Here is a 22,897-nt window from a genome sequence, read left to right as displayed (position 1 = left end):
GTTATTATTACTACTATTGTGACCCAGCGGCCAGAGGCAGCAGCAGCAGCAGCGTTGAGATGATAAAGCAAAGAGTATTATTAAAAAAATAATTTATTCTCTGCTATACACGTCATGTACATGTTATTATTACACGGCTGTACACGGCGAGGCGGTAACGAGGGCGGTGGTAACGGTGGGAAGGGGGGCGTAACGTACGGGCGGGGGAAGTGGGAGGGGCGGGGAAGGAGGTAACGTCGGGGTCGCTGAAGCGGCGGCGGCGACTACTTCATGATGTCGTCGATGGAGAAGCCTCTGCGCTTCCTGCCGCTGTCCTGCTCTGCCGCCGCTGCCGCCGCCACCGCCGCCGCCGTCAGCAGCAGGGGCTTCTTGGCGGCGGGCGTCGTCAGGGCCTCCAGCATGCGGCGCCGCGGCTCCGCGTCCGCCGCCTCCGTCTTGAGCGGCAGCGAGCACAGCGGGATGAGTGTCACGTCCCGTGGCAGCGTGGGCGTAGCGAGGCACGACTCGGAGACAGACCTGAACAGTGTCGCGCCGCCAGCTGGCGAGGCTCTGGGCGGCGACACGAGGGGCGGCGACACCGACGCCCGCGTAGAGGGAGGTAGGGTGTCGTGGGCGTGCTGCGCCTTGTGCACGGCGAGCGTGCGCGCCTGGCAGAAGCCCTTGCCGCACGCCTCGCACTTGAAGGGCTTCTCCTTGCTGTGGATGTACTTGTGGTCGCGGAGGTGGTCCTGCCTCCTGAAGGCCTTGCCGCAGATGTCGCAGGGGAAGGGCCGCTCGTCCGTGTGCGTCCGCTCGTGGATCAGCAGGTTGTAGCTCTTGGTGAACTCCCGCTGGCAGTACTTGCAGATGTAGCGCTTCTTGGGCCTGCTGAGGCGGCCCCCGGGGGTCAGCAGCAGGCGGTTGAGGGCCAGCTCGCTCGCCCCCAGCGCCGCCCACGGCAGCTGGCACCCCTGCAGCAGCCCCGCCAGCCGGGGGTCAATGCCAGAGCCCGTCTTGCTCTGTGCGGCGGCCACGGAGGCCAGGGCGGGCAGGATGGGAAAGGGCGGCAGCAGCGGCAACAGGGAAGGGCCGCGCGGCACCCAGGGCGTGAAGGCGGAGCCCCTGTCCAGCCCGACGCCCAGGCCGGGGAACTGGAAGCCGGAGGGACTGGTGGGCGTGGGCGGTGGCGTCAACAGACCTGCGATGAGACACACACCGTGACACACACCTGCCGCGGGGCTCGCATGCCCTCACCCCAACACAACATCACACAACAACAGCAACACAACACACAACAACATACCAGACTGCGTGCACTCCTTCTCCGAGCCTCGCTCCTCCTCTCGACTGGTCGCCATCTTCACTCCACACACAACAATTAGCCTCTAATTCTGGCGAGTGAGGCGACCTGACCCGCGGACGCGATGCAAGGCGAGTGAGGGCCGGCGAGGATCGGCCTGCGCGGGGCGGGATGCGGGGCACACTGAGGAGGCACGCACCGCGGGGCCCGGAGCGATATGGGTGCGGGCCGCGGTTGCCAACTCTTCCGGGGCACCGCATCGCGTCGCAACCATCGCCGCCGCCGCCGCCACGGAGCACAAACACGGCACGCAACACGACCTCCCCCCGCCGCCAGGCACCGCACGACGCCGCCACGCACGACCACCAGCACGGCAACGATAACACGGCCATGACGACAACACCGGGACACACACACACACACACACACACACACACACACAGACATAATACACACACACACCTCCACCACCACCACCATCAACAACAACAACAACAACAACAACACCCACACCCAGACCAAAATCCCGAACACTTAACAAAATCATCTAAAATCGCACAAATACTTTCTCCCAGGAGCAGAGAGGCGACGGGGAGGCAAAAACAGCGCTGGGGGAGGGCCCTGGGGGGAGGGGGGGGGGTCCTTCGTCGTGACTGGGGGGCGTGGCTTGCGGGTCCGCCATTGGACGCCGCCGCCTGAGCCCCGCCCCGCCAGATTCCAGCCGGTGATATATGTCCACTCGAGTAGCCTTTATTAATCTCTATAAACCCGGCTTTATCGGACGTGTAAGCCTTTTGCGAACACAGTCCTGCCGGCTGCTCGTGCGCGGGGGAGGGGGGGGGGGAGAAGGAAGGGGAAGGGAGGGAAGGGGTTACGGCAGGAGAATAAGAAAGAAAGAATTCGTATGCTTAACCTAATATTCTTGTATAAACTAAAGGAGGAGGAAAGCTATGGAAGGAGGAGGAGGAGGAGGAGGAGGAGAAAGAAAAAGAGGAAGAGGGGAAAGACTACAAGGAGGAGGAGGAAGCATAGGAGGAAGATGAAAGAAGGATTTTGTATGCTTAACCTTATATTCCTGTTTAAACTAAAAGGAGAAAGGTTACGGAATGAAGAGAAGGAATGGAGGAAGAGGAGAAGGAAAAGGAGGAAGACGACGGAAGGAGGTGGAAAAGGGGAGGGAAGAGGAAGGAAGGGATTGGTGAACATAACCATAATATAACTGAATACTCTCAAGATGAAGAGAGATGAAGAAGATGATGAAATTGGGGGAGAAAAAGAAGGAAGAAGAGATGGAGGAGGAGGAGGAGGAGGAGGAGGAGAAAAAAGAAGAAAAAAGATCTGATGTACTTGACCACAATATTCCTGTATAAATTGTAGGAGGAGGGAGGTTAGGATGAACGATGAGGAGGAGGAGGAGGAGGAGGAGGAGGAGGAGGAGGAGGAGGAGGAAGAGGAGAAAAGTTATAATTCGCATACCTAACCTTAATATTGGTGAATTAACTCCTTCGTTCCATAATAAAACCTCGTGCAATTAAAATTATTGATGATGATGATGATGATAATGAAGATAATTACGCCCGAGACCCAAACACACACACACACACACACACACACACACACACACACACACACACACACACACACACACACACACACACACACACACACACACACACACACACACACACACACACACACACACAACTCGTTTCGTTATCGCAGCCAGCAAGCGTCATCTTATCGCCTCCATCACAGCCTCGCCGAGTCAAACTTTCCAGTCCCAGACAAACACCTGCTCGGCGCCCCGGGTCACCCCCCGAACTACACTCCTTGGAGGATGTTGCACCTTGGAAAGTGTTTTGTCATCATTACTATTATCATAACTATCAGGAGCATTAAGTAGCGGGCTTTTTTCTTTTCATTATTGTTTTCTTTATTTTTTACGCCCTTGCACTGTCTCCTCTGCTGTAAAAAAAAAAATCCTTATTCTTATTAAAGGCAAGAGGTAATGATGGGTGTATAAGCTATATCTGCGCGTGGCGGCAGTGCTCATCTCCGAACCGTTGGTGTTTTGACCCTGTGGTAGGTAAGAACTCTTTACTCCGGGACAGAGGCCAATGTGAAATTCGGGATCGCCACGGTTTACCTTCCCCAGGTTTCCCCAGGCACCCATTTATCGACCAGCCAGAAAGGGAGGATGAACATCTGGGTGAGCTGTACGCCGACTGCCCAGGCCGGGATTCGAAGTCGGGCCCACGGGGTTGTAGCCAGGCACGCTGACCACTAGACCACGGAGGCGCATTTTTAAGAACACACACACACACACAAAAAAAAAAAAACATTTGCCATCACTAGTATCATCATCATCATCATCATCATTATTATTGTTCAACTAAAAAAAGATTTAGCTGCAATATAATTATCATGACCATCATCACTGTTCCTATTGATATTCTTCACCTAGACACGTCCACCAGGCTGCTGCATTTGGAAACATATTTGTCGTCATTACTATCATCATCATCATCATCATCATCATTGCCATCACCATCATCATTATTGTTATTGTTCAACTTTATACACTCCTATGATCCCATTACGCTTTGGAAACTGCTTTGATATCATAATTATCATCATCGTTATTATTGTTACTGTCATCGTTATTATCGCATGGTAGAGTTTGCCATTAAAAAGGGAAAGACAATAGTAGGCATTAATGTAGTCCCAATGTTTAGTAAAAAAAAAAAAAAACGCATATTAGACAACACATTAACACTGTTACTACGTATTGTCTATAAGCTGAAGGGAAAGAAAGGCTATGAAAGAAGAAAAAAGGAGGAGAAAGAAGAGGAGGAAGAGGAGAATGAGGTGGATCAGGGTGACATGGAAGAGGAGGAGGGGGAAAAGTAAAAAGAAAGAAGGACTTTGTAGTTTAACCAAATATTCTTGAATAAACTAAAGGAGGAGGAAGGCTATGGCAGGAAGAATAGGAGGAAGAGGAGAAAGAAATGGAGGAAGAAGAGAAAGAGAAGGAGGGAGACAACGGCAAAGAAAAGAGGAAAAGGGGAGGGAAGGGGAAAGAAATGACTGGTGAAGTAGTCCTAGAGTTTAGTGAAGAAAAAAAAAACGCATCATAGCCGGCATTTTTACACTGTTACTGTTGAAAGGAGATACAATAGAGGGAATTAATATAGTTTCAAAGTCTAGAGGCAAGGCAAAACCCGCATCACAGCCAGCACTTTTACTCCGTTACTCTTGTCTGTAAACTATGGCACGCACGAGGCATTAAACATCAACATCGGAACTCGTGTCTTCGCGGCGCCAATAAACTGTGGGTCGTACGAGAGAGACTGAGAGGCCGGTATACTCACAGGCCTCCGCCTCTCGTATCAACTATTTTCAAAGGCCTCAATGCAGCTCAGTCGCGTTCTAATGAGTGCTTTTTTTATTCAAGGCACAGAAGAAAGGTCAGATTACCAGAAGGGACATAAAACTACCCCATAGATGTGCTCAAAACTCCTACGAAAGCCTTGTCAAATATATGAGCTTGTGCGCCAAAATGTTTAAGAATATAACCCCGAGACAAACAGCACCTGAGCCTGAGCCTGTGTCCTCCCCCCTCACTCCTCTCTGTGAACTACCGGCGATAAGAGAAATAAAGAGCATTTAAAGGCGTGTCTTAGGCCCGGATTCTCAGTCATTTCGGGGCCTACACACTCACATATGACAGGGCTTTCGTAGAGGTTGTGTCACTGTTTCTATGGGCAATTCTATTTTTCTTTTTTACAACAAAGGAGATAGCTCAAGGGCACAAAAAAAGAAAACAATAATAAAAAAGCCAGCTAAAATAAAGCCCGCTGGAAAACGCCCGCTTTGAGCCTATAGTGATAATTTAACAAGGCCTCTGTGCTATGAATGGGAAAAGCACTCATGAGAACAAGACTCATCTGCTTTGTGGCCTCTGGAAATTGTTGGTCTTATGAGTCTTGATAGTTTGACAAGACCTCTGTACTATGAGAGCGAAAAATATCCATGAGAATCCGACCCCTTTGTGGCCTGTGGAAATTGTTGGTCTTATGAGTCTTGATAGTTTGACAAGACCTCTGTATTATGAGAGCGAAAAATATCCATGAGAATCCAACCCCTTTGTGGCCCGTGGAAATAGTTGGTTTTATGAGTCTTGATAGTTTGACAAGACCTCTGTATTATGAGAGCGAAAAATATCCATGAGAATCCAACCCCTTTGTGGCCCGTGGAAATTGTTGGTCTTATGAGTCTTGATAGTTTGACAAGACCTCTGTATTATGAGAGCGAAAAATATCCATGAGAATCCAACCCCTTTGTGGCCTGTGGAAATAGTTGGTTTTATGAGTCTCTCGATAGTTTGACAAGACCTCTGTATTATGAATGCGAAAAATATCCATGAGAATCCGACTAATCCCTTTTGTGGCCTGTGGGAATATTGGACGTGGGATTTTTTATGAGTCTGTAGTGAGTTTGACACGACCTCTGCATGTATTATGGAAGCGAAAAATGTGGAAATAGTTGACGTGAGATTTTTTATGAGTCTATAGTGAGAGTTTGTCACGAACTCTGCATGTACTATAAATGCAAAAAATACTCATAAGAACCCGACTAATCTCCTCTGGCCTTTGGAAATGATGTGAGGGCCGAAAGTGCCTGGGAAAACTGAGCTAACAAACGATGAGATGTAAAGAACAGGGACGCCAGGCAGGGAAAGGGCAGAGTCTTCCCATGCATGCCAACAGTGAACGGCCGGTGCATGCATGACAGACGAGAGAAGGAAACAAGCGGACGGTAAGACATGCATGCCGTTCCTCCGCGGTGTCTTCCCAGGGCGTGTCAGACCCAAAGCAAAGGTCATGTCAGGGCACGCAGGTAAAGGCCATCTCCTTCCCATGTAAACAGTGAACGGACGGTGATATACTTGGCGTCTGGACCCGCGCATGTCTCCCCAGGGCCGATAAACATGGGAGTGAGTGGATGAGTGAGAGTAATGCGAGTGGAGCAGTGCCTCAGAGCGGGGGTGAGTGAGGGCGCGCCGGTAAAGGCCACCTCCTTCCCAGGCTCCTCCTCCCGCGGGTTGTGCATGTGTGTGAGTGAGTGGCGAGGGCTGTGTGTTGTGTCGTGTCGTGACGGCCCTTCGCGCAGGGTTACGGGAGATGCGTGGTGCGCCCTCGATGTGATTGGTTCTCTTCGTTTTTTTCCCCTCTTCTTCTTCATCTTCTTTTTTCCTCTGCTTGTTCTTCTTTTATTTCTTCTCCTTCTTCTTCTTCTTCTTTTTCTTCTTTTTTCTCCTTCTTCTTCTTCTTCTTCTTCTTCTTCTTCTTCTTTTACTTCTTCTTCTTCTTCTTCCTCTTTTTCTTCTTCTCTTTTTTTTCTACTTCTTCTTCTCCTTTTTCTCCTCCTCCTCCTCCTCCTTTTTCTTCTTCTACTTTTTCTTCTTCTTCTTCTTCTTCTTCTTCTTCTTTTTCTTCTTCTTCTTCTTCTTCTTCTTCTTCTTCTTCTTTCTTCTTCTTTTTCTTTTAAGGAAATTACGGGAAATATTTGGAATGCGTCCGCAATGGTGACTGGTTCTCCTCCTCTTCTTCTTTTCCTTCTTACTTTTCCTCTTATACAGACATGATTGTTTAATTCCTCCTCGATGTTTTATTTACTGCTTTTACTTATTTGTTTGTTTATTTGTTGCTCTTATTGCGTTCTACTTATCTTCTTGTTCTTCTTGTTGTCTCCTCTTTTTGTTATCTTATATTCTATCTTGTTCTTATGTGGCGTGGAAGGAATTACTGTATCTACTGAATCTGTATATATCACACTCAAGAAATTAAGTCAGCCCTTTACCCCAGTCATAGAAATTATGTAATCGCCGAAAATATTAAGTTACCCCTTTACAGCAGTCGCAGAAATTGTTATCGTCGCAGAAATTATGCCATCGTTACAGAAATTACGAGTTATCCTTTTACCCATGTCACAGAACTTATGTTAATGTCGCAGAAATTAGTTTATCATGTTAGTCTTTCGAGAGGAGAATATCAAGACACCTCTCACCCGAAATTGACCTCTCTATTGGCCACTCTTTATTTCTGTCCTTTTTGGGAGCAGCGTTTAGTGGGCTTTTTTTTTTCTATACTTCTTTGTTTATGCCTTTGAGCTGCTTCCTTTCCTGTAAAAAAAAAAGTCCAGTCAGTCGCAGAAATTAAGTAATCGTCGCAGAAATTAAGTAATCGTTGCAGAAATTAAGTAATCGTCGCAGAAATTAAGTAATCGTCGCAGAAATTAAGTAATCGTCGCAGAAATTAAGTAATCGTCACAGAAATTACGTTATCCTTTTGCCTCAGTAGCAGAATATATGTAATCACCGGAGAAATTAGGTTATTCTGTTACACCCGCGGCGGAAATCATGTGATCGTCGCAAAAATAAGGACATCGTTACTAGTCCAGTCGCAAAAATCATGTCATTGTCGCAGAAATTAGAAAATCACGTTAGTCCAGTCAGTCGCAAAAATCTTGTTATCGTCGCAGAAATTAGAATATCATGTTAGTCCAGTCGCAAAAATCATGTTATCGTCGCAGAAATTAGAATATCATGTTAGTCCAGTCGCAAAAATCATGTTATCGTCGCAGAAATTAGAATATCATGTTAGTCCAGTCGCAAAAATCATGTTATCGTCGCAGAAATTAGAAAATCACGTTAGTCCAGTCGCAAAAATCATGTTATCGTCGCAGAAATTAGAATATCATGTTAGTCCAGTCGCAAAAATCATGTCATTGTCGCAGAAATTAGAAAATCACGTTAGTCCAGTCGCAAAAATCATGTTATCGTCGCAGAAATTAGAATATCACGTTAGTCCAGTCGCAAAAATCATGTCATTGTCGCAGAAATTAGAATATCATGTTAGTCCAGTCGCAAAAATCATGTCATTGTCGCAGAAATTAGAATATCACGTTAGTCCAGTCGCAAAAATCATGTCATTGTCGCAGAAATGAGAAAATCACGTTAGTCCAGTCTCAAAAATCATGTCTTTTTCGCAGCAATTAGAAAAACACGTTAGTCCAGTCGTAAAAAACATGTCATTGTCGCAGAAATTAGAAAATCACGTTAGTCCAGTCGGAAAACTCATGTCAATGTAGCAAAAATTATAAATTCATGTTAGTCCAGTCGCAAAACTCATGTCATTGTCGCAGAAAATAGAAAATCACGTTAGTCCAGTCGCAAAAAACATGTCATTGTCGCAGAAATTAGAACATCACGTTAGTCCAGTCAGTCGCAAAAATCATGTTATCGCCGCAGAAATTAGATAATCACGTTAGTCCAGTCAGTCTCAAAAATCATGTTAACGTCGCAGAAATTAGATAATCACGTTAGTCCAGTCAGTCGCAAAAATCATGTTATCGTCGCAGAAATTAGATAATCACGTTAGTCCAGTCAGTCGCAAAAAGCATGTTAACGTCGCAGAAATTAGATAATCACGTTAGTCCAGTCAGTCGCAAAAATCATGTTATCGTCGCAGAAATTAGATAATCACGTTAGTCCAGTCAGTCGCAAAAAGCATGTTAACGTCGCAGAAATTAGATAATCACGTTAGTCCAGTCAGTCGCAAAAATCATGTTAACGTCGCAGAAATTAGATCATCATGTTAGTCCAGTCAGTCGCAAAAATCATGTTAACGTCGCAGAAATTAAAAAATCATGTTAGTCCAGTCGCAGAAATAATGTCATTGTCGCAGAAATTAGGTTATGTTAGTCCAGTTAGTTGCATAAATTTGGTCACCCTTACACCTTTCGAAGTATACAAAACTGAGACGGTAAACACTGACGGACGACATTCCTATAAGGTGGCGTGATCTATCTGTCGTGGGTTTTTTCCATTGACAATTGTATGCCTAATTCGTGGTGATATTAAGTAATAATAATAATACATTGATATCCTACTATAGCACCAGTCGCAGAAATTATGGTAGCTATCACCACAAAAACTAGGAAATAATTATCGCATAAATTAGGTTATCCTGTTACCCCAATAGCAGAAATGAGGTTATCCTGCCCACTCTTACTCTCGTTGACAGAAATCGAGGAAGTCGGGGTTGATGAACATCGGGACAGCGTGAGGGTAATCTTGGGTCACTCGGCGATGACTGAAATTTTGAACCATGGGACTCCACGATCATCACGCCTACGATGTACAGTGCTGCGGAGACCATGAGGCGCCAGGGACAGTGCAAGTGGGTCCGGGCACGGCGTGGGGGGGGAGGGGTGCCAGGGGGGCCGCCAGGTATGCAGGGCCAGGCAGGTAGGACGCGGTAATTACACGTGCCGGCCACAGGCTCCCAGCGCGGCGGTTATCACACGGCACCACTGTAATTACACCCACCGCGACGGCTGTGTGTGTCTGTGAGTGTCGGTGTCGGACTTGTATATATTTGAAGATTTTTCCTTCTTCTCTTATCTCAAGTCGTTGTGTTATATATGTATACTTTGATTTCTAGATTTTACTTCTTCTCTCATTTTTCATGTGTTCTATTCTTCTTCCTTCTCTATTTTTTTTTATCTGGTTTCTATATTGCTTTCTCAAGTTTCTCTCTCTCTCTCTCTCTCTCTCTCTCTCTCTCTCTCTCTCTCTCTCTCTCTCTCTCTCTCTCTCTCTCTCTCTCTCTCTCTCTCTCTCTCTCTCTCTCTCTCTCAACCATATCTATTTAAATATCTAAAGCTTTTCCTTTTTCTTTTATTCGTCTTTCTATTTCTATGATTTCTCTTTGCAATTTGTTTTGTTCTTTCTTTTCTAATCTTTCTCTGTTTTCCTTCTACAAGTTTCATCAAGATTCTCTCTCTCTCTCTCTCTCTCTCTCTCTCTCTCTCTCCCGCTCAATCCGTGACATACAAGTTTATTGAGGCCGCCGCGAGACCAAACGTGTTATTACTTGACATAAACATCTCAGACTTTCCAGTATCTCACGTATTCGTATCTCTCTCTCTCTCTCTCTCTCTCTCTCTCTCTCTCTCTCTCTCTCTCTGTTTTCCTACTCTCATTCCCCCCATGATCTTCCTCCTCCTCCTTCTCCTGCTCCACATCCCCTTCCTCCTCCTTCTCCTCCTCCCTCTACTCTTCTATTCCTCCTCCCCACAAACAGCAGCAGTAAAAACAACAATAACAAGAGCAGCAACAACAACAATAACAACAACAGCAATAATACAACAACGACAAAAACGACCCCGATGACTTTGCATTATTTATTTTTCATTTTTTGGTCAAATTCTACTTTTATTTTCATTTTAACGTTTTTTTTTTTTTTGCTCGTCCAGTCAGTCCTCCTCCGCAAAAATATATACAGCTTTTCTTTTTCCTTTTTTTTTTTCTTTCTGTGTCTCTTTCTGTCCCTTGTTTGTGTCCCTGGCCAGTAAAATACGAAAAAAATAAAGAAAATAAACTACTTACCAGCCTGGCGTCCTTGGATATCCAGGGTAAAGAGGAATGCGAAGAGGAGGAGGAGGAGGAGGAGGAGGGGGAGGAGTTGGAGGAGAAAAGAAGGGGAGGAGGATAAACTTAATTAATTGAATGTAATTTCCGAAAGATGAAGACTTGAGATAATTTACCGGCGAGAGAGAGAGAGAGAGAGAGAGAGAGAGAGAGAGAGAGAGAGAGAGAGAGAGAGAGAGAGAGAGAGAGAGAGAAATATCAGGTGAATTTAAGACTACAGAATATTTTAGGTTAATTAGTGAGGAGAAAAGGGAGGCATTTAATTATCAAGGGGGGAGAGAGAGAGAGAGAGAGAGAGAGAGAGAGAGAGAGAGAGAGAGAGAGAGAGAGAGAGGATAACCCTTGACCTCAGATAAACGACTTAACTATAATGCACGTCCAAAGAGACAGACGCGTTGGCACCCCTCCTCCTCCTCCTCCTCCTCCTCCTCCTCCTCCTCCTCCTCCTCCTCCTCCTCCTCATTCTCTTTTCATTGGAGAAAAGACGCCTACGAGGGGATATGATTCAAGTCTTCAAGTATCTGAAAAAGTTCAATAACGTCGATTACTCCAAATTCTTTGAACTGCAAACCAACTCAAGAACTAGAAATAACGGTTTACCCATTCAGTCGAGTCGATGTAACACAGACATTGGAAGGAGTTTCTTTTCAAACCGAGTCATCCTCCACTGGAACAATCTTCCTTCAGAAGTAGTAAATGCGAATACCATCAACTCCTTCAAATATAAAATCGACCGTCATTTCGCTGCGTCGGGAGTAAACTGAGCATCGAGATGCGTTCATCTGCTCCAAGCCCCAAGTGGCTGTCGAGCAGATTAATTCACCAAAGCGGGCAACCTCGATAATGTTGCCTGCATTTCCATGTTTCCATGTTTCCATCTCCTACCTTGTTCGTCCAGCCACTCCCTTCCTTCTCATCTTCCTTCCTTTTCTACTCAGGCATCCCTCCCCTGCTTCTCCTTTCTCCTCCTACTCCTCCTCCACCTCCTCTTCTTCCCCTTCTTCCTCCTCCTCCTCCTCCTCCTCCTCCTCCTCCTCCTCCTCCTCCTCCTGTTCCTTCTTTTCCTCCTCCTTATTTAAGCGACTCTCTTGTCTTTACATGGAGAAGAAGGCGACTGAAGGGTATTGGATAGAGATCTTCTAGCACTCGGACAAGTCTTACAACATCATCCAATCTTAATATTTCGTGGGTCCAAGTAAGTCAAGGTGAGATAATAGTGTGACGATTCAAGCGAAATACAATGATGAAAACGGCTCTCTCACATTTTGGGTCATCCGCTGCTGATCTATTATTATTATGTGATCTATCGCACAAGAAATAAAAAAAACATTAGTAAAATTAGAAAATGCTATTAAATGTGAGGTCTACAACAGGTTTCGCGTAATGCCATTTGGATCAGCTTTGATTGATCTATTATAATAGATATGAAGAAAAAAAACATTAGCAAAATTAGGAAATGCTATTAAATGTGAGGTCTCCAACAGGTTTCGCGTAATGCCATTTGGATCAGCTTTCAACCAATCACCAGCAACAAAGCGACTTCACCTAAGGGCGAAAAGACTATACAAGATTAGTACTGAATCATAAATACCACACTGTTCCTTACACTGTAGCGACACAACTAAACAGAACGCTGCCGTATACGAAAGTGATTTGTAGTGCACGAAACGGAAGCGCCGAACGAATACATTACATCAGTATATATATTTTTTTCAGTAAAGGAAGCAGCACAAGGGAAAAAATAAATAAATAAAAATAAATACATAAAAATAAATATGTAAATAAATAAATCTTGCCGGCACTGCTCCTATGAAAGAAAGTAGAGGAGAAAGGCAAAATGAGAAGCCAATTTTGGAAGGAATACACGACATTATACATTACACATTACATTACATTATATTACACTTTACACTTTATGCTTTACGTCACTCCATATACTCAATTACTATAGCAGCCTCGTTTTAAGGCAAAGGGCTATCTGTTGCCTACTCTTCTAAGCTTCCTCCTCCTCCTCCTCCTCCCCCCCCTCGTAAGACCACCCGCCGCTGCCCTTGTTATCTGTGATTTGCTTCAGGTATGTCTCCAACACCTTGTTTGGCGGGACACAGATCACGACCCCCCCCCCCCCCCCAACTCTCTCTCTCTCTCTCTCTGTACCTGCCGCCCCTCGCCTCACCTGAGCGGGCTAATAAAATTTACGTGTCCTCGCGTGCCCGTGTTTACCTCCCACCTGTCCCTGAAACAAAGAGCCCGGCGCCTCCTCCTCCTCCTCCTCCTCCTCCTCTTCTCTCCTTCTACTGCTTATCCTTACCTTTCTTTGCCTCCTCCTCCTCCTCCTCCTCCTCCTCCTCTTCCTCCTCCTCCTCTTCCTCCTCCTCCTCCACCACCAACTACCTCTTCTTTTTCCTCCTTCTCCTACTTCTCTTCTCATCCTTCTCCTGCTTATCCTTATACCTTTCTTTGCACTTTACATTATTAGTCCTATTCTTTCCTTTTCCTTTCCTCTCTTACTTTAGTGCCTTCCTCCTATCTCTCCTTTTACTCCTCTTCTTCTCCATCTCCTCTTCATCTTCACCTCGCCTTCATCTTCCTTTTTCTTACGTTTCTTTTCACTTTCCATTATTGGTCCTTTTCTCATCTCTTCCTCTTCGGTCTTTATTACTTTATAGTCTTCTTCTTCTTCTTCTTCTTCTTCTTCTTCTTCTTCTTCTTCTTCTTCCTCCTCCTCCTCCTCACGCTCGGGACCTCCCTGGGTAATCAGAGCATCGCAATGTCCGTCCGCCTCTGACGCCACGAAAGGAGAGAAAAAGGGAGAAGGGGGGGGGGGGGAGGAGAGAGAGAGAGAGAGAGAGAGAGAGAGAGAGAGAGAGAGAGAGAGAGAGAGAGAGAGAGAGAGAGAGAGAGAGAGAGAGAGAGAGAATTTTTACTAGAGCGAGATTGACACTTGCCACCGACCTAGTACAGTTATATGTTTTGTTTCTTCGAGAGCTTAATTTTTCCTTCCTTCCTCCTCTTCTTCCTCCTTCTCCCGCTCCTCCTTTTCCTAACCTTTGTACTTATAATTATTCGTCCTGTTCTCGCTTTTTCCTCTCCATTCCTTCTTTCTTTAGTGTCTTTCTCTGTCTCCTCCTCTTCCTCCTTCCCCTCCTCCTCATCCTCCTTCTCCTCCTCCTCCTCCTCCTCCTCCTCCTCCTCCTCCTCCTCCAAACTAGCGCGGGTTTACGAGCTGCCGCTATCTGCTATCTGTGCGGCGCCTTCCCACCTCGCTCTTACTGCCGGGCACGCCTACCCACACACAGGCTGGCCACACACACACACACGCACACATACACACACACACACACACACACACACACACACACAGCTCCATTTTCAACTCAAACTCAGCAACTCCAATGTCGTAACGTGAAGGGAAGTGACTAGTGAACAGTTTTGAAGTGAATGAACAGATAATTAAAGAAGAAAAAAAAAGAAGAAATATATGAAAAAAAAAGAAAAAAGTTCCCCCCAAAAATAGTCAAGGGATGGAAAGCAGTGTAGCAACTAACTAACTATCTAACTAACAAATTAACTGATTAACTCACTCACTCATTTCCTCCATTACTTACTCATTTACTGATTGACTCACACACACACACACACACACCACACACACACACACACACACACACACACACAAACACACACACACCTGCCACCATCTCACCTGTGTATCTTAACAGGGTGGCCTAACACCTCCCCCATCTCTCCCCCTTATACCCACCCCCTTTCAAATGTTCCTGTGGTGTGGGAGGGGGTGATTGGGGAAGGGGAGGAATGGGTGGGGGGCGTGTCACAACGAGGGTGGTCCGACAAATTGTTTTAAGGGGATGGGGAAGGGGAGGAAGGAAGGAGGGAAGGGGAGGGGAGGGAAGAGGAGAAAGACAAGATGAGTTTTAGTGGGGGAAGGGAGAAGGGGAGGGGAGTGAGGAGGAGGAAGGAGAGAGAGAGAGAGAGAGGAAGAGAGAGAGTGAAGGAGGAAGAAGGGTGATAGAAAGGAGATGGAAGAGGGAGAGAGAGAGAGAGAGAGAGAGAGAGAGAGAGAGAGAGAGAGAGAGAGAGAGAGAGAGTGTGGAAGGAAGGAAAAAAGGAGGGAAGGAAGGGGGAGCATATGAGGGAGTGGGGAAAGAAGTGGGACGGAAGGGATGAGAGAAAGTACTTAGGAAGACAGCAAAGGAAGGAAGGAAGGAAGGAAGAAAGGAAGGAAGTGGGAGTATATGCGGGAGTGGGGAAAGGAGTGAAAAGGAAGGGATGAAGGAGAGAAAGTACTTATGGAGACAGGGAGGGAAAGAAGGAAGTAAGGAAATAAGGAAGAGATGTTTAGTTAGTGAAGAAAAAAAGTGGAGGAGGCAAGGAAAGAATAAAGTTAGAGGAATAGAAGGAGAGAACGAAGGAGTGAAGGAACGATATAATAAAAAAAAGGAAGTAAGGAAGGAAGGAAGGTAAAAAGAGAGGGTTAAATAAAAGAAGAAAATAAGGAGGAAAAGGAGGAAAGGGAAAGAGAGAGAGAAAGAGAGGAGGCAATGGGAGGGAGGGAGGAGATAATGGTGAGGCTGGATGGAGAGAGACAGATAGGGAGGATAGGGAGGAGAGGAGGGAGAGAAGGGAGAGGTTGACACGAGGGAGACAAGACAAGATGAGGGAGATTTTGGGGGTGTGAATAACGACGCCTCCCCGTGTGAAGGCGTGGGGAGAGAGAGAGAGAGAGAAAGCGCTATCTTCAGTTTGACTTTAATCTCTCTCTCTCTCTCTCTTCTCCTTACGTCTTCATATCTATATTCTTTTATCCTCCCTATTATTCTCCCTCTTTATCTCCCTTTCTCCAATTTCATTCCCTCTCATCAGCTCCCTCCTTTTATCATTCCTTTCTGCTTTTTACTCATTCCCTCCTTCCATTTTCTCTCTCTCCCTCACTCCTTCCTTCCTTCCTTCACTTCCTCTATCCTCAAGTTTTCCCATTTTTCGTTCCTTTCTTTTCCCTTAATATTTTTTTGTATCGAATTTCATATTTTTAAACAATTTTGAGCAATGGTGGTGGTGGTGGTGGTGGTGGTAATGGTGGTTGTGGTGCCCTGAAAAACCCTCTGTGGCCTTGGGGACGAGGAGAAGGAGGAGGAGGAGGAGGAGGAGGAGGAGGAGGAGGAGGAGGAGGAGGAGGCCATTTGTTTAGTGTGAGGCATCTAGAGCAAACTATTATGACAGGATGACGTGGAGGATACTTTGTTTCTCTCTCTCTCTCTCTCTCTCTCTCTCTCTCTCTCTCTCTCTCTCTCTCTCTCTCTCTCTCTCTCTCTCTCTCTCTCTCTCTCTCTCTCTCTCTCTCATGTAGTGGGGGCGGTGACAGACACTGGCCACACTCTCATTTACTCACTCACTCACTCACTCACTCTCATTTTCTCTCACTTTCACTCTATCGTCATTTTATTTTCACTTTTTATTCTCTCGCTTTCTTCTTCCTCTTCTTCTTCTTCTTCTTCTTTTCTTCTTCCCTCCTTTTTACGTCCTCAGTTTCTTTGTCATTTGGTTGTATCTTTATGTTGCTCTCTTTCTCCCCTTTATCTTCGTCTTTTTCCTCCTCTCTTCCTCCTCCTCCTCTTTCACCTCCTCATCCTCCTATCTCTTCCACCTCTCACTCCCTCTCTAGAAATAAGTCGGTGGGCCTATAGCGATATCCAGAAGTCTTTACTAACAACTTAATTAATGCTCGTTGGCTGGTTAGTGAGCAGATTCAATCACAAGAGCGGGCAACCTTGTAATGAGCCAAAAGACTTGCTGTTGCCCGTCTCTCCCTGTTTCCATGTTTCTTCCTGGGAAAGTTGCGACACCGGACCAGGAAAAAAAAGTTGACACCGAGAAAATATTTATTTGGGCTCACCTCACAGTGCTCTCTCTCTCTCTCTCTCTCTCTCTCTCTCTCTCTCTCTCTCTCTCTCTCTCTCTCTCTCTCTCTCTCTCTCTCTCTCTCTCTCTCGACCTCCCCCCCCCCCCACACACACACAAGCAAGTAGTAGTATCTTTCACTCCAGACCACCATCTTCAATCCTCCTCCTCCTCCTCCTCCTCCTCCTCCTCCTCCCCCCGCCGCTGCTGGCCGCAACACAAACAAACAAGGAGGCGAGGGCAGCCCAGTTAGCAGCCCCATGAGTGTGTCTGATGGATGACTGTGATAAAGACTGGCTGGGGGGCTGACTGGCTAGGTAACTGGGTGACTGGCTGGGGGGCTGACTGGCTAGGTAACTGGGTGACTGGCTGGGGGGCTGACTGGCGGACTGGGTGACGGCCTGGGTGACTGGGTGACTGGCTGGGAAGTGACTGGAGAACTGACCGATTGACTGTTTAACTGGCTGGCAGAGCAACTGGGTTTGGGCTGACTGGCTGACTGGCTGAGTGACTGGCTGTGTGATTGAATGATTAACTGACTGGCTGAATGGTTGACTGGATGACTGACTGGCTGAGTGAGTGGCTGACTGGCTGACTGACAAGCTAACTGGCTGGTTTGCTGACTGGCTGACAGAATGATGGTATTGTGACTTGCTGGCTTTGTAGTTCATTTGTTGACTCACTGACTGATTGACTGGCTGAGAGGCTGACTGACTAGGTGACTGACTGAGTGGCTAATTGGTAGACTGACTGACTGACTGGCGCTGACTGACTGACTGACTGACTTACTGGCTGACTGGCTTGCGCTGACTGACTGGGTGGATGACTAGCTGACTGGCTGACTGGCTGACTCACTGAATGATTCGCTGACTGACTGACTGAGTGGCTGGCTGACTGACTGGCTGAATGTATGACTCGATTTAATGACTGATTTAATGGATGAATGGATGACAGACTGATTGGCTGCCTAGGTGAGTGAGTGGGTGACTGACTGACTGACTGACTGATTAGTGAAGAGAAAAAGAAAAACGTGAATGACTGTCTGATCGAGTGACTGGCAAGCTGACTGAATGCCTAGCTAACTGACTGACTGATTGACTGACTGACTGACTGACTGACTGCCGGAGAAGTAGCTAGCTTAAGATCTGACTAAATATTTGACTGAGTGATTTGGTGACTGACCGACCGAGTAACTGACTGACTAATTGGTGAAATGGAGATGTAGGAAAATGGTTGACTGGTTGACAGGATGAATATATGATTTCTTGCACACACACACACACACACACACACACACACACACACACACACACACACACACACACACACACACACCAAATATATGTTTAAACACCTCCACTAACCTATGACCCCTCCTCTCTCCCTTCTCCCCTCCCCTTCTCTCCCTCTTCCCTCCCCTCATCTCTCCCTCCCTCCTCCCCCCCCCCGTTCCCTTTTTATACACACAAACAACACCCACACACAAAAAAAATAAAAACACGCCGCACGTCACAAACAGAGTATCAGTTTCAAACACTCGGTCGCTCTTATAAGAAATGGAGGAATGGTAAAAAAAAAAAAAAAAAAAAAAAAAGAAGGAAAACACGTGTTACGATCTGGATAACTTCGAGATGAATTCTTATCCATTTTTTTTGTGGCTTCATTATTTTTTTTGTCTCTGAGTGATATTGTTACTGTTATCGTTTTCATTAGTTGTAGTGGTGGTAGTCGGAGTGGTTAACGCAATGAATAGCTGAAAGAGAAATTAAATTAAACGAATGAGAATAAGGGAAGATAATGAGGAGAGGTACAGAGGGGAAAAGATGAGGATAACAAGATTGTAATAAAAAATACTGACAACGGAGTGAAGACATGAAGATAAAAGAATGATGAATGGATAGTGAAGATGAGGAAAGAAAACAAAACACTAACTCATGGATGGATATCAAGGGGTGTGAGGATATAAACAAACCTGTGATGGAGTCTGGGAGCGGCGAGTAGCGGACTTTTTTTTATACTCTTTTTGTTGCCCTTGAGCCGCGACCTTTGATGTAAAAAAAAAAAAGACAGGTAAGCAGGATCGTCTCGTCTCCTGTCCATCTGTCCACTGAGGTAGGCAGGACACAAACAGCCACTTTACCTGCGAAAGAAAATAACATGTAATTAGTGCTTGTATAAGGGAGAGAGACGAGCAGGTGTTATAAAGTGCAATGGAGTTTTTTTTGTTTATCTTTTAAAAGGAAAAAACTGGATTATTATTTTTACTGAGAAAAGGAGATGATTTATTATTATATCTATTATCATCATCATTATTATTCACTTTCTCTGAAGATGTCTTTGTTTACCTTTTGAGAGGAAGAGAAAAAATAATATTGAGAAAAATCTATTATTATTTTATCTATCATTACTCTCTCTCTCTCTCTCTCTCTCTCTCTCTCTCTCTCTCTCTCTCACAAGGAAAAAAAACTCCTAACCTTTCCAGTGAATTAGAGCAAGATTCCTCCCTCTCTTTTTAGGAAGCCTGGCTGGCACCTGGCACTCACTACCACACCTACACGTCCCCTGGCACCCCCGCCCCCCTAAGGCAATCTGGCACTCCCTAGGCACCCCTTCTCCCCTCTTACGGTCACTCCACCTCTCTCCCTCCCTCCCTCTCCCTCTCATGACACAATCGCCAAAACAGAGTGTCAAGTTGCCCACACATTCCAACGGTCAGTGTGTGTGTGTGTGTGTGTGTGTGTGTTTTGTAAGTCAATTACGTACACACACAATATTCACAGCATGCGCAGAGGGCCGCCCCTAACTCTTACTTCTGCTATTACAACAACAATAACAACAACAACTTCTACTACTACTACTACTACTACTACTACTACTACTACTACTACGGGCCTCCATCTATTAGAGTTGCGTTGTGAGCGGTATATTTTCTCATATCCTTTCACAAAGCAATTCATTGGCCCCACCCCGCCAATGACTGTGGCCGACAACCATCTTTATTTAATATTACAAACTTTACTAAACATTTTATTTTTAAGCTACTACTACTACTACTACTACTACTACTTTTTTTTTTACTACTACATAAAAGATACCTCCACCCATGTTTATTTTCCCGATACATAATCAAAGAGGGCTACTACTACTACTACTACTATTACTACTACTACTACTACTACTACTACTACTACTACTACTATTACTACTACTACTACTACTACTACTGATGCTGCTTCTCTCATCTCCAATAACCTCCACCATTATTAGCATCCCACTCCACTACTAAGACATCTGACGACTAACACCATCACCACCACCACCACCATCACCACCACCACCACCAGGACCATTAATTTCCCTCCAGACGCCTCGCTAATCTGAGACCATTACTTGAGGGCCACTGCGGAGGATGAAGGGGCGTGAGGGAGGCCGGCGAGAGTGCCACTGAGGGGGGATGGTCGCATGTGGAGAGGCGGGGGAGGTGGCACAGTGAGGGAGGGGTGGGGGCAGGAGGGGAGGCTTTAGTGGGGTGAGGGAGTGGGTGAGTGTCAGGTCCGGATTTACGTGTTGCGGGGTCCAGGGTTCGAGGTATGCGGGGCTTGTGCCACTTAACAACCACTGTGAGGCAGCCCGGGGTTTATTTTTCAGTGGGTAGAGTTGTAACCATGGCACCCGGATCCCGTAGTCGTGGCATACAAATGGACACACTAGTAAAGGATCTCTTCGACGCAGATTACCCTGACAGGAAAGTAACATTGGAGGTATTCAGCACAGGGACAGAAAATGTTATGTAAGGAGACTCGAGCGACGAAAAGCATAAATGACGCTCCCGGGTCCCACAACAAATATTTCCGAAGACCACGAAGGAGATTAGTTGGGGTATCATAAGCTCTTCACATTCATGGCACAGAAGCACTGAAAAACTTAAACTAGGGCCTCTATGATATCCTTTGTAAGTGTGGGTATGTCAGGCCTGAAATGTTTGGGAATACTGGTCTAGCTAGGCATTGCGTCAGCGCGTGGCCCATACACAGCACCAAACAGCAGGTCGGGTTTAATGTGTGCCGTCCTGAATCCGGCCTGGTGAGGTTACGAGGGTAAGGGTGCAGGTGGGAGGGGTGCCATTGAGGTGTGAGGGTGAGAAGGGTGAGGAGTCATAGGGGTGTTGGTGAGAGGTGTGAGGTGCCAGTGGAATGAGGGTGAAAGGAGAGGGTAAAAGGGGTGTGTTTTATTCTACGTTTTGCCTATGGCGCCGGTAGTTTTCCTTGGTGGGGCCTGATGGTCGACCCCTGCCCGTTATGGTGCAGGCAAGTGTTTATAGTAGCACCATCTTGCTTGGCTCATACTGCCAGGGAGGGAGTATTCGAATTCGGTATTCGTATTCGAATACATACGAAGACCGTATTGGGAGTATTTGTATTCGTATTTGAATAAATATTGATAGAAATCAAAGTATTCTCATTCATATTCGAATACAAGGGGTAAGTATTCGTATTCTGCGAATAATCTGACGAATACTTCAAAATTTATTATCAGAAATAACAGCCGTTGTTCCTTACAACTCCAGCCTCCTGGGCGGACGTATCATCGTCGTGTATAGTACAAGGTTCGTAGACTGTGACAGCGCGGTTGGACTCAGGCGCGGCGGCTGGAATCTGACTCAGTTGCCACTTGCCAGTGTTAACGCTGAATGAGCTCATTTTACTGTTGCATAACTTTAGAACAGTTCTACACATAGTTACGTCGAGAAGGTATTTTTCAATCAAAAGTATTCATGAATGCATTCATGAATACTTACAAGAAGTATTCGTATTTGTATGTGAATTAAAGCTATTTCAGTTTATTCGAATTCGTATTCGTATTCGTTGGAATTTGAAGTATTCGTATTCGAATACACAATTCTTGTATTCACTCCACCTCTGCATGCTGCCCCGTGGAACTCCTTGATCCTCTCTTAGAGAGTGAATCTAGAGTTCGGGTTGATAGGTGGTCTTCAGTACAGTATGTGGGTAGTCTTAGGCCACTCGGCGGTGAATGAAAATCCCAGCTTGTGGCGGCGGGCGGGACGCGAACCCGGGACCTACTGGACGCAGTGCAGGCACGATAACCACTCAGCCATCACCTCTCAGTGGGATAAGGGTGAGAGGTGTCAGGGGGAGAGAGGTGAGGTGCCAGAGGGATGAGGGTGAGAGATATGAGGGTGAGAGGGTGAGAGGGGAATAAGGTGTCAGTGGGAGGAGCTGTTGGTGAAGACAGGAAGAGTCAAAGTCAAAACAGTTATTTTCATATTCCAATGGTTATTCTTCAACAAAGTTTATATAATGTAGTAGAAAGATAATTTAAATCTAAAATAAAGACAGAAGCCTTAGCGTCATCAGATAAACAATAACATAAAATCATTTAATGCATATCCTGATTATAAAACAAAATAAAACAATAAAATGCTATAAAATCAAGCTTCATAATGAGGTAATTGATAAAATCTGTACAGGTTGAACTCGAGAGCTAAAACAAAATAAAACTATGATAAAAAAAATATAAAGACAATGCAGTGTGATTATATTGGGTGAAACAATGTGGTAATCTTATTAATTTTCGGCTTTCCTGTCATTATTAATATTTCTTTCTGTATCCGAATAATTCTGCTTCCTTTTTTTTGTTTCCTAATTCTTGTTTACTGCTTTCTAATAACCTACGTTTTGCTCCTTCTGCTGCTTCATTTTTTTCTGTTTTCTTCATTTTGGTTTGTGAATATGTTTGTCTATTGTTTCCTCCTTTTCCTGCCTGTTATTACGCTTGCTTGCTTTTATTTAGTTTTCTCCACTCTTCTTCTTCTTCTTCTTCTTCTTCTTCTTCTTCTTCTCCTTCTTCTTCTTCTTTTTCTTCTTCTTCTTCTTCTTCTTCTTCTTCTTCTTCTTCTTCTTCTTCTTCTTCTTCTTCTTCTTCTTCTTCTTCTTCTTCTTCTTCTTCCTCCTCTTCCTCCTTCTGTTGCTTCTCTTCTCTCCATTTGATACATCGCTAACGACTTCCACTTGAGCCTCGTCAGTCAGGGCTTGTGGGGATGACTGAAGACTCTCTCTCTCTCTCTCTCTCTCTCTCTCTCTCTCTCTCTCTCTCTGTGTGTGTGTGCCATTGATGCATTAGCTTTACGATTTGGTAAGAGTTTGATTCAAGTATTAGGGTACGGAGAGAGAGAGAGAGAG

The 22,897-nt window shown here is 45.6% G+C and overlaps 1 protein-coding gene across 1 annotated transcript; it reads right to left on the bottom strand.

Annotated features, from left to right (window-relative positions):
• Nucleotides 1–77: 77 nt before the first annotated feature.
• On the bottom strand, nucleotides 78–1,616 carry LOC126982851 (protein bowel-like). The gene is made up of 2 exons (XM_050835121.1): nucleotides 1,283–1,616; nucleotides 78–1,177 (listed from the first exon to the last, which is right to left on the bottom strand). Exons 1-2 carry the CDS (start codon nucleotides 1,335–1,337, stop codon nucleotides 264–266), a joined length of 969 nt encoding a protein of 322 aa, XP_050691078.1. The 5' UTR covers nucleotides 1,338–1,616; the 3' UTR covers nucleotides 78–263.
• Nucleotides 1,617–22,897: the final 21,281 nt, after the last annotated feature.

The sequence above is a fragment of the Eriocheir sinensis genome, chromosome 52, assembly GCF_024679095.1.
Source record: "Eriocheir sinensis breed Jianghai 21 chromosome 52, ASM2467909v1, whole genome shotgun sequence".
Classification (NCBI taxonomy): Eukaryota; Metazoa; Arthropoda; class Malacostraca; order Decapoda; family Varunidae; genus Eriocheir; species Eriocheir sinensis.
The sequence above is the reverse complement of the archived record's forward strand: the minus strand, read 5'-3'. Positions and strand labels throughout refer to the sequence as shown.